The sequence below is a fragment of the Buteo buteo genome, chromosome 12 (genome assembly GCF_964188355.1).
Source record: "Buteo buteo chromosome 12, bButBut1.hap1.1, whole genome shotgun sequence".
In the NCBI taxonomy this organism is placed as follows: domain Eukaryota; kingdom Metazoa; phylum Chordata; class Aves; order Accipitriformes; family Accipitridae; genus Buteo; species Buteo buteo.
The window spans coordinates 32,348,767-32,361,520 of record NC_134182.1 but is presented as its reverse complement, the minus strand read 5'-3'; the positions used below and the strand labels follow the sequence as shown (position 1 = coordinate 32,361,520).

General features: G+C 41.2%; 1 protein-coding gene across 3 annotated transcripts in view; it reads right to left on the bottom strand.

The window, feature by feature from the left end:
• The window catches only part of ARID4B (AT-rich interaction domain 4B), a 93,830-nt gene extending 81,293 nt beyond the window's left edge, over positions 1 to 12,537 (bottom strand). For all 3 annotated transcript variants that reach the window (XM_075043256.1, XM_075043258.1, XM_075043257.1), the window contains exons 1-2: positions 12,280 to 12,537; positions 11,025 to 11,086 (exon numbers count right to left, since the gene is read on the bottom strand). In XM_075043256.1, coding sequence (XP_074899357.1) covers positions 11,025 to 11,030 — 6 coding nt within the window. In that variant the 5' untranslated portion in view covers positions 11,031 to 11,086; positions 12,280 to 12,537. The remainder of the gene's footprint in view (positions 1 to 11,024; positions 11,087 to 12,279) is intronic.
• Positions 12,538 to 12,754: the final 217 nt, after the last annotated feature.

Sequence of the window (12,754 nt, the reverse complement as noted above, 5' to 3'; positions counted from 1 at the left end):
TATTCAGCTAGGTTACCTTTCAAAAGTTAAGAAATGAAAGGACCTAAATTACTTGTTTCATACCTTTTATCCAATTTAACTACCCAGAATGCTTCAGCTTCTTTGGCTACTCATTGCTGCACCTGTTTCCAAAACATCTTCAGCTGGCTTAGCCTGTGACTAATGGCAGCCATTTCCAGGGAGTGGCTATTTAAGGAAAGATCCTTGCTCTGATTCCACAAAACTCTTCCAACATATTAAAAAATAGAAAGTAAAATTTTTGAAGTTGCACAGGTGATATGAGATTCTATTCACTGCTTTCAAGTGTGCTGAAACTATTCTGTAAAGCCCAGTTTTTTTCTTAAAAGTCTTTAAGCCTCTTATACTAAAACCTTCATTTTTTTAGCCTCTTTTCAAAAAGCAACATTTAGGATTACTAAAGTGAAAGAGAAGAAGTCTATCCAAGTTTTACTTGATAGTCTTCTATGCATCAACAATTCTACTGTTACTTTCCACATGAAACCTCGTTCTGTTCTCCAAAGTTCAACAAGACCTCCCAAGAGGTCTTCAGTACCGAAGACAATGCAGCATTCTCACAATGCCTGTCAATAAAATATCAGTGTCTCTGTCAAATCAGCAGGTTACAGTATCAACTACATACAAAATTCTAATTAATTATAGTTTTATAATCAACATTTTTTTTCCTAAGCCTAAGAAGATAATTGAAGAGAAATTCTGAAATACACAGCTTAAAGAATAAATGTAATCTTCCAATACTACCATATGACTGATCAGCCCACTGTAATATTTGCTTTCGTAGAAATATTGTGCATTACCACTGCTAGAAGCAGAATACCCAGCCAGAGTTCACACTGGCCTTTCAAAGCAATTGATGTGTGCCTACATACTCGTTCATGTACTTGGCTGGAATGTTGTTTCAGTGGGCACAAAAGCTGTATTAAGAGAAACTGCCAGACAAAAGAAAATATGTTGCAGTTCATTTAAGACTAAGGAGTTTTCCTGTAGTCTCTTTTGCAGATGGCATTTAAGTATTGCAGTCTATTTTTTTCTTCCCAAGTTTAATTCTGAGCAAGCATAGTAATGATATCCAGGTACAGCAGTAAGATAGCGAAGTTCTGGAACTGTATCTGGAAATGTCTGGAATCAAGCACCTGAAGGATTGTTTTTTTGGTTTGGGGTTTGGTTTTGGTTTGTTTGGTTTTTGGAGGGGGGAGGTCTTTTTGGTTGTTTTGAGATATATATTTCTATGAAGATCATAAAAGCTGATTTGCTTCCTCAAAATTCCAACTAAGTAAATACAATATACACATCTAGAGAAACTTCATCAGGCCAGCTTAAGTATCACGACTAATTTTTATTCCACATAATAGATGTTGTGTTTGATATTTATTGTCAAACCATAATTAAGATTTTATTATAACATTTCAAATGTTCAATTAAATGCTGTTGAACAACAAGTTATTCCAGTCAGAAACAGGTAGGATTGCTCTCTAATGCAAAATAGAGTAAGTATAATTTTACTGAACTGAAATCAGTGCTACTGCAGAGATATAAATTACAACTTTCCACTCATTTAAACCTGACCTACTACCACTTGAGTTGCTATCTAGATACTACAGATGCCACGCACATTACCAGTGAAAAAAGTCTGTCATAGCAGGACATATATCTATCTCTCTTACCATTGATATACTACTATTATGCTGTCATCAACAGAGGATTTTTCTTACTATGTAGAATGTAACAAAAGCAACTCATTCACTTTACTTGCCTCTAAAAACCTTAATCACCCTACACTGTAAGTGTACATATAAATATATACTCTGTATTATCTGAGAAAAGTCAATGTATGAAATAAGAGATTTATTTTAATACAGTGAAATATGTTTATCTTATCAATCCAAACATTTTGGCTAGCATCAGGCAAAGTAAACTGAAATCAGAATATCTGCTCAACAGCCAAAGAATTACCAACAAAGAAAAACTGAATTACTGCAAACAGACATCTAATATACATACTAATATTTTCTGGAACTTAATGTTAAATTATTCCAAGGAATGCAGTTAAAACAGCAGCCTCAGCAGCCCAATTCCAAAATGGATCAAGAATAACAGAATATATTTGAAGTGTGACTCTTGGCAGGTTCCAGCCCATATATCCAATACTCTCCATCAACAGGTAACATCATCTTTTGTACTACTTGATTTTTAGGAATGTAAAAGCTGCATTAGTAATCTGTAAGTAAAGGAATGAATCCAAGCTTTAATGTCTTTTAAATTGTCCAACATTGCAGGAAAATAGGCATGAAATTCTGCAAAGAAGACAAAGACACTGCACAGTTACCCAAATCATGTTCTATGGGTAAATGTATGTGGATTGTCATTATAAAGTTCTGGAAGAGCACCTCAGAATAAATCTGCATTCACAAAATGGAAATTACTTCAAGTTGAATTATTGTCTCCATTTTTGTCTCTGTTTCAGGCAGTAAGGTATTGGTACATATCATACCCTAATTTTTAAACTCTAGGGCAGTCTTACTTATGCTAAAGTACTACACCATCTCCCTTGATGCACATCAAGCATGACAACCTTCTAAAGAAATTTAAGTGGAAATTTATAAAATTACTGCTATGTTTTCAAAAATGCTTTTATATTTATGGAAGCACAAAGATTAAGAATTATATGTATTTTATTTCTAAGTTTAGTGATGTAATTTCAAGTAACATTAATTTAATATTACAGCAACATCTGTCTTTCAATAAGAAGTGCAGCAAAAGAAGTTAAAAAGGGAAAACGCATATTCCATTAGAAATTCCTGAATTCTGAAATGCTGGTATAACATGTACTCATTTCCAAAATGTCTCAACCCCTTATTATTTCTCCCAGGAAAAGAAGTTACATTAACCTAAGTGTCACAGCATTAACAAAAAGATTAAGCTAACACTCTTTCACTTAAACACTCGTACAGGATATTGGAAAGTCTATCTTCCACCACTATAAATTAATTTAAAGCATTCTTTGTGATCTTAGAAGAATGTATTCTACATTTATCTTTAAGAAAACATGAAGTGAACTATTTTAAATGTACAAATAAGAGATTTAGCACTTGCAGTCTGCTGTTGAGAGGATAGCTGAAAATCTGAAGAAAAAAATTGTCACAGTGGAACAGGTTGCCCTGCCACAAACGGAAACACTTTCTTCAGATCAGAAAAGAATGTGAAAAAAACAAACAAAAAAATTACTCCCTATTACATTACTTATTACCAGCTGAAACTTAGCATCATACACCTGGTTCTGAATTTTGCTGAAGTCAAATCCCATTTCCCTGCCCTTAGAACGACGGTGTAAACAACGAACAATAATATAAGAAGGACTTCTAAGAGGGAAAAGGGAAAGGATCCCAGACAAAGACTCAGTGAGAACCCCAGTTCTTGGAAAGGATGGTAACAAATGTCATCCAAACTTTTGCATTAAGTTTCTGGTAATAAGCAGAAAGTGTTGTACATTTTACTCTACCACCTCCATCTGGCATTAACTCCTGACTGTCACTGGGTCTCCACTAATCTACCCATAAATATTTGGGCCTTCTTAACATACAAAGAATTGAAAGCTTGACTTCTATTCCCTTTGATTTCCTTACCAAAGTAAGAGTGATGCAATTTCTCCCCAATTTATCGTTTCTGACTGTTTTAATTTGGAATAAAGGTAGCACAATTGCTTAATTCTTCCACCCATTGGTAAAAACACCTATTGTCAGAATGTATACATAACTATTAGTTACATGAAGATTGTCACCTTTACAGCACAGAAATCTAGTATTTATAAATATTCTTCTCCAGAAAACTATAACACCAACTGTTTCTCTAGTTTGGGGGGAAAAAGACATTGTCTTGGTGTTCTTTCAAAGTATTGAAAAACAACTTGGGGGAGGTGAGGAAGCAAAGCGTATGTTGGCCTCCTTAAAAAAATACTTCGAATACTTTCTTTTTTGAGTCTAATACCATGTCTTCTTTAAAACCTCTCCATCTTTTGAACTTGAAATCAATGTTTATCATACCAAAAATTAAATTTTGTCACCTTCAAGTCACAGCATCAATTCCATTTAATCTTTACACTCAACACCACCTAGAAAACATGGACTTCAAACCTATAGAAAAGTGCAGTGTTCTGGCTAGCAGTCAAGCCTAGAAAAACCTCTATGGCAATTTCACCTGCAGACAGTTTACAAAATGTTTAGCCTAATGACTGCAAACTGCTAACTTGGCAGAGGGATGGGGAAGAACGCATGTTCGCAAGCAGTTTAAACCAATCCAAATCAGTCTCAGTGTACTTCTGGTTTCCTCTCCTTTCTTCCTCCACCCCAATCATAGGGATCAGCCAAGTCAAGGACTGGCTGCAACTGAAGAGTATATATATCTGATCGTTGTTGAGTTAATTTCAGTTTGATTCGGTCCACCTTGGGACCACACAAATGGACTGCTGGCACAAAACACAACAAGAAAAAACAGCCAGGAGTGGAAGAAAGAGACAAGACTGCCTTCTTCCATGACCATACAAACCTAATTTGACAAACTAGTTATGAAACCAAATCCTTTGCTGTAGGTTGCTGGGGGACAAACCAACTGATTAAACAATGAGAAGAACAGCAAACTCACTCTTCTGCCCAAGAACGGTGTTATTCACCAGTCAGTCCAGCCTGAGTGATCTGCTCTGCAACAGAGCTCTATAGATGTTTGCATTCATGCTTAGCTTAAATGACAACTGATGAATGCTGTCTCCAAATAGCACACTCTTTAAGGTGGTCTGCAGACGTCACCATCAAAGACTACATAATTTGGGAACTCTGGATGCTCAAAGGTCTTTTCCTTGGCGTACTGACCACCCTCTTCACTCCAGAGCACATACAGGCTCAAAGACAACAGCAATGGGAGCAAGTAACTCCAGGTTAACTGGTGATGACTACCGCTTTTGCTCACAGTAAGGAAAATACCTTCTCACAGTTAAGTACTACAATGTTTCTGCTTAGCTCATAAAAAAATCTTCTTCATAGTGCTCCCCACAGGTTCAGGAAACCCCAAAATAGTACTCCACATTCAATTAATTAATATACACTCACTCAGGAAGTCACTGTCACACAGTGGTTGCACATAATGCAGGCAGGTCACCTGAGTCCTAGTTTTCTACAGGTAACTCAGCAACACCCTCCACCACCCTGCTCTGACAGTCTCACAGTTGCCTTTCCAGAGCTTGCTTACAAACACTTCTTGCTAAACAGGTCATGACTGCTTTATATGCTGCCTTCCAAGCCAACCAAAGGAAAAAAAAAAAAAAAAGGCACAATAGTGCTTTATTCAATTTCTTCCCTGGTTCAAACTAATCTTCAGAAGGAAAATAGATGTCTTGTCAAGTACAGAATATCAAAGCGGCTTGCTGTCTTTTCCATAGTTGAATTCCCTGAAATATGCTCTCATCTGGTCATCCCATGTTAACAAAAAAAAAAAGAACAAAAAAACCCCAAAGCCAACCACCCAGATTTCTGACTTTCTATCAAAACCTTTTAAAATAATTATTCTAACACTTATTAAATCACTAACATTTAGTTTATGCATAAGGCTAAACAATTTTTCTTAGTTCCCTGGAGGCCTTCTGAAATCTTCTAGAAGTCTTTAAAAATCCATTCCATGCACACAGAAGCAAATATCCAGTAAGTGGTAGTAAGCACAGTAACTGGACAACTAAATCGGAAAGGCAGAAAAGAAGTATTTGTTACTGAAGCACATCAACTAAAAAGCAAGCAGCATACAAGCCCTGACTTAACAACATTTCTCAGCTGTGACCCAAATCATACTTAAGGCAAAACAGTTCAAGATCCACGTTTATTCCGATTTGTACATTTCTGTAAAAACAGCTGAAGTGCCTACTGTAGTAAGTAGAACAGCAGAGAACCTGCTATTGCATTTCACACCAGGTTAACTACTTTCAAGTTAAGTATGAACTGATAATTAATCTAGCATTTGGCTGGCTTTGTATCACACAAAGATACCAAGTAAATTTAAGCTCTAGGTATTTCTATAAAATGTTACTTTTTCAAATGAGGAAATCTCAGTCTCCCTTTATTTTTAGTCTTCAGCCTATTACAAAAGCATATCTTTCTAAGGAAAATGTGTGTATCTGTAGGACTTAAATATTTGAAACCAATTTGCGACAACAGTATAATTTCCACCTTTCTCAAAGTTAGCCCCTTTTTTTCAGTTTATGTGACCAGCGAAGCAGTCAGATTAAGTATTTGACAGTGACTGTAAAGCTTAATGCCTCAAAACCATTGCATTTTGTTTTGAAAGGCTTCTCAACTACAATGCAGAGTTTCTTTGAAAACACAGACACACAACGTGTATCACAGCATGCTTCTGCACTACATGTATACTTGTTTCAGATTACAAAGTGAACTGAATAACCACCTCACAGTGTTCTAGTGAAGCTATGCATATTCATTATTTTGTCTACTAACATTTTTCTTAGACAGTATCCTGATACAATAGTCATGCTGCTGTAAGAGCACTAATCCAAAAACCCTTCACCAACTTTGAAGATAATAATACAGGCAACTTAACTTTTCTAATGCTCATAGATTATTACAACTGTAGTCTTCTCAGCCTAACACAGCCTTTTTTCCACTAGGTGGTCTAATTAACTTTGAGTTCTTACCAACGCACTCAGCTACTGAACAGTCACACACTAAACATGCAGACTTAACTTCAAGACTTCCATGTTGTTTAGCCACTGTAAAATATACTAAGATTGGCATTTCAAAAGTGCAAATAACCAATTTCAAAATAACATAGATTATTCCAACACGACTTGTAATTGCTTGGTGCAAGTGGTGTTTGCTTTCCTTTCTACATAATTATGCAAGCATGAGGAAGTCAATAACTGCCTCTGATCACTTGTTCAAACTGGAACATCAGGACAGAATTTAAGAAAATAATTTTTCATAATGCAAAAACAAATGACAGGGGAAAACCACCTCTTAAGACTTACCTGTTCTCCTACCTCCAACACAAAAAGTACTCTAATGGTATTCTTCCTTTATAAATCTCCATTCCTGCTGTAATTCAAATAGTTAACCAGAAAGTGAAAGGTCACTACATTCCATGACTGGTTTCCAGCCTGCATAAGAGCAATAGGACTTTCAGCTGACTTGTGCTCGAAGTTGGAAATTAGTGACTGAAAAGTTTACCAGATATTTCACTTTTGTCCTCTGCCATACTGGCAGAGAATACGAGCAACAGGCTGACTGGCTTTAAAGGAAAGCAGTTAGAGCATCAGTATCTAGTGATCTCTGTGAAGAGCTAGAGAGGTCACTAGGAAAGACTACTGAAACCAAAATGTAAATTCAGGATGAATTAAAAACAGAACAAAAATCCAGCATAAACTGTACACACAGCTTCCTTAATTTGTTAGTGTGGCAGCTTTGAGCAAGCACTCAGGAACATCTAGGGCTACCAAACAGAAATATCTACAACCATTAAATATTTTGTATTTTATGGACTGAAAAACTTTAACATACAAATAGTGTCACAACATTTAAACAAGCATTTTAGATGACTTAATTCATAGTGCATTGCTCTAGCTTCTGGGACATCCACTATTTTTATCTCCAGTCAGCAGTGAACTTTCTAACTACAGTGGGTATACTACCCTCATTCACATATTTAAATAGCAAGCAAATGCCACGATACATATTCAAAATCTCAGAGGCTATTTACAATAGTTCTTGGTACAAATCATTGGTGAAACTGAACTTGTGTTTCTTTTTTTCTTTAAAAGCAGAGACTCTGCTTTCCCAGAGTTTATTTCCCAGCTTTGGGGAAAAAATAAAAACAAGCTATAATAATGTTTTTATATATACTGCTACCTACTTAGTAGGTAGTAATTTGATGGCATGCAATTAGTTTTTAAATAATCAAACAGATTCTACATGCTTTCAAAGCATACTTAATGTGAAAAGACCTTATGCAGAAGCTGCCCAAGTTAAACAAAAAAGCTTCACTGCAACATATGAATTGTCGTAGCCATTATCTATACAACTGTATTAACTCCTATCAGAGGTCATTCAACACAGGAAAAAGCCTGATTTAGTAGAACATCACAATAACAAGCACAATTATGTTAAGACTTGAATACTTCTTGTACGACATATTTCAAGATATTTCAAGACTGCCTTCAAATGGTCTTTGCAGTCCACGGGAGGACTACTTAATAGGCTAAAGTTACTAATTTATACAAGGGACTTTATTTACTTGGATTAAGTTGGGTTACTGCTGGGAGAACAATTACATCAGCAGCTTTGGAGGTGGTAATCTCTTAGCAGGCAGCACACCTCTCTTGTCTGAGAGGGTTCCGAAATGCAAGAGCATGAGTGACTTACAGCTTTCTATCAATACGCCTTGGCACTCTTCCTAAATATACCTCACTGTGTTTTACAAAGAATGATAAACATTCTATCCATACTACACAGATGGGAAAAATGAGTCAGTAAAGCTAAATGAGTTGTTCAAGTTTACCCGGAGAGACAAAGATACTGACAAGGAATCCAGTTCTAATGCTCTGTGCACCAGAATACACAACCCTCTGCACATGAAAGAATGACCAAGGCATAAATCAAAAACAGAGGCCTCAATCATGCAGTCAGCAGCAAGTCTGCAGTCAGCAGACTCAAAGTAAGACTAGGCCTTAAAGCATTAAATTCTCTACATGCTGAAGTGTCCTTGAGGCATACTCTTTCAATAACTTACAAAATAAATGCACACAGATATACAGTCATATTTAAACAGTATCTTGATCTAGTATAGTCAATGTTACCTTGTGGTGATATGATCAGAAAGCTAATAATTCTCTTAAGCACTCTCCCTTACTGCTTCTTATTGGACTAACTTGTATCCTTGTAAGCTTAGAAAATAAATTACAAATTTAAGCCAGGCAGAAAGACTAATGCACTGTATTACTCCTAAACTCTTAAAAAAACAGTCTTGGTTAGACTGTTGAATCTTAGAAATTTCTTTTGAGCTAAAATTCTGTTAAAAGTTTCACTGTAATAACTAAAGCATCAGTGTAATGACTTACAGATTAACCTCACTTAACATTACAGGGCACAGTAAATAAAGCACTGGGGAGTTACCTCAAGCATATGTAAGTTTAACCCTACACACATACAAATTGCAAAAACTGCAGACTTAAACTTAGCATTTAAACACCCTGACAGAATTAATCCAGATTTAAAAAGTAAATAAAAATGCAATAGTAGCACAAACCTTTTTTTTTTAATATGGCTCTATTAACAGGTTTCTGTATTTGCTACTTTAAATTTAAGCATTTTTTATATGTTCAATTCAGCCTGAAGTGGGTCTCTATCACTATTTCACAGAACACTTTGTATTCCACTTGTGATTCGACCTCCTCATCCTCCCAACTGTCTATCTACATATTTATATGGCTCTATAACCACAGTATCTGAACCTAATCTCTATGGTAACTGTAAGATTTGTTTACATGGAAAAAGAATATTAGAAATGTATGCAAATTTAGCTGTCATTTAAATAAGTGGTTTTCCTTCTGGGGGAAAAAAGCTCCCTATACTGCCTCCTATTTCTCTTGCTTCCATCTCCTGTATCCCCACCAGGCAATGAGCCACATTTGGAAAGCTCCATATCATACTACTTCAACAGCCTGTTGTTGTAAATTCATAAATAGGTTACTTTTAATGAGAAAGATGTGTGCAGTATTTTAGATCTTAACACTTGTTAAAGAAAGATCAGAGGGAGGGCAATTAAAACATCATTTTTTTAAAAGATACTGTCATTAAGTCACCAAAGTAAAAAAAACATGCTAAACCTTTAACAGCTGTACAAAAAGATTTAGTTTGCTGCTCAGCAATTCAGATCAATCTAGAAATTAAAACAGTCCATATCATTTACCATTTCCAGCAGTGAATATAGTACTAGGTACACATTTTACATAATACTCATTCACGGACAGTAGGCACAACTCTGATAGTGCAAGAGCCCACATACAGACTGCTCTTTTTTATTAATAAATACCGAAGAGATGATGTATCACAGGTTTGTAACAATTATTTTTTATAAGATTTACGCTATTTTGAAATGAGATTTACTGCAGCCCAGCAGGAGTGAGAGCTGAATTACATGGGGGTCATGGTAACATAAACAGCTGTTTGAGCAAGACATATCAGCAAAATGATTAAAAAAAAATAACAAACCCAATTGTTAAGAACTACTTTTAGGTACACTGATCTTTGCCACACGCAGAAGAAATCATTCTATTCCACCAATCCGATTTTTTTTCTATAAAACTTGCATAATACATTGAAAATAAATAGTCTATAAAGGCCTAAGAGAAGAAAAATGAGTGACAATGAGGTATGTGAATACTACGGAGCACTGAGAAGAAAATTAGAACCTGTTTGAAAATCTTTCTGTACCTTACAGCAATCACTTCACTGCAGAGAATCTCTTACATGCACCTTCCCTGATCATATCAAGATTATTCATTCAACAAAACTCCTATTAACAAATAGAAAGTAAGTAAATCTACCGTGTACCCTCTATTCAAGTAAACGCGGTTGTATAGCCAGCATTTCCCCTGCAACGTTACTTTCTCAAGCAGGGCGACTGTCCCCTGCTCCTCCATGAAGCAAGCTCAGCCCAGGCAGCCATGTCCTTATTCTCCTACAAACAATGTTTCTGAAGGAGAACAACCCCCCCACTCAGCGAACTTAACAGTTTTTCCCCCAGCGTAACGCGGCAGAGCAAAGCCTGCCCCACCATCGGCAAATGAGCTAAGGCACCGAAACACAGCAGCGGGGGCGAAGCAGCCCGCAGTCTGGATCTGCACCAGCACCGAGCCTCGCACCGGGGTCGGGACAGATGGACTGACAGATAGGACAGCATTTCTTCGTGCAACCCTCCCTTCTTTCCCCTCCCAGGCACACAAGCGAGCGTTTTACCTTCATGATGAGCTCAGGCTGCGGTAAAAGCCTCGATAGGGGCTGAGCGGCCGAGGCTGGACCTGGAATTTAAAACAAAGCGCTAAGGCACCGCACCAGCCGCTCGCACCGAGCGGGGGGAGGGGAGGGAGGGATCGGGGTGGGGGCGCCGGGCTCCTCCCGAAACTCCCCCTTTCCTTCCCCGGATCCCCCCTTTCTCCCCGGTTAACCCCCTCCTCTCTTTCCTCGGCCGCTGCTTCCCCTCCAGCTCCCACACACCGCGGCTTCCCCTACACTCGCTGCCATTGACGCCATTTCTGTCAGAGGAGGAGAAACTTGCCACAACAACAACCCACCCCCAGCCTCTTCGGCTGCCGCGGGGCGGGGGGGGGGGGGAGAGAGGCGTCCCCGGCTGCCTCCCCGCGGCGCTGCGCCCCCTCCCCAGGCGCCAAGCGGCGGGAGGGGACCCGCGGGGGTCCCAGCCCTGGGTCCACTCCCCCTCCCCACTTCACCGCGGGGAGCCGGAGAGAGGGAAGAGGGAGAGAAGAGGAAGGGAGGCTCTTCCTCCATTGTAGAAGGAAAAGTGCCTGTGTGCGCGGCGGGGGAGTGGGGTGTCGGTAGCAGCCCCCCCCCCCCCGACACACACACACGCTTTTTTGTAGGGGCTGCGGCTCCGGATCGCGGCGGCTCCTCCTCTCCCCCCCCCGCCGCCCCCCCCTCAAATAAAGGAAAGCGCTGACTCCGCGGCAGGAGTTTCAGCAGCAACAGCCGCAACTCCCCGGCTCGGCGCAGCGGGTCCGGGCGGGGGGAGGGAGGGCGGGCGGGAGGCGGCGGAGGGGAAGAAAAGGAAGAAGAAGAAAAGAAGGGAGCGGGGACGGGGAGGGAGGGGGGCGGGGAGAAAGGGGCCCGACCTGCTCGGCGGGGACACGGAGCGTGTATGTGTGTGTGTGGAGGAGGGGGCTCCGTCCCCTCCCGGCGGAGGGGGCTGGAAAAGCCGCCGGTCCCTCCTGGACGCAGGCGGCACCCGATCCCCCTTCCCCCCACCCCGCCGCTGGGTGTTTGGGGGGGTTGGGGGGGGAAGGAGGATCGGCGAGTCCCGCCGCAGTCTCGCTACGAGGAGAAAAACAACCGCCCCCCTCCCCCCCGCACGCACGCCCCGCCGCCGCCGCCCGGCCCCGCGCCCCCCCCCGAGGCCCCGCGCCGCCTCCCCGCCCGCCGGCGGCGCTGCCGGTGGAGGGGGGGGGGGGGGGCTCCTTCTCCGGCTCGGCGCCGTTACCTTTGTTCCGCGGCGCCCGCCCGCCCGCCCGCTACTCCCCCGAACTGAGGCGGGGGGGGGGGGCGGAGGGAAGGGAACGGAGCGAAGCCTCCTCTCAGCTTCAGGCCCCCTCGGCCGGCCTCGGCCCCCGCTCAACGCTCCGGCAACGGCTCTGCTCGCGGCGGCTCCGCGCGGCGTGCGGAGGGGCCGATCCGTCCTGCGCGGACCCGGCGGTGGCGGCGGTGACTGCTCGGCTCGGAGCCTCTCGGTCCCCCTCCCCCTCCCACACCGACTGACTGACTGACTGACGGGGGGACGACGGGCACGCCCCTCTCCCCGCCTCCTCCATTGGGCCCCGGCCCGCAGAGCCCGCCCTTCCCTCAGCCCCATTGGCCGCCGCGTCGGAAATACTGACATCATTTTTCTCCACTTCTATGGAAACTGAGACTCGGCGCCGAGGGAGCTCGCGGGTAACGTTGTTCTCGCTCGTCGGTCG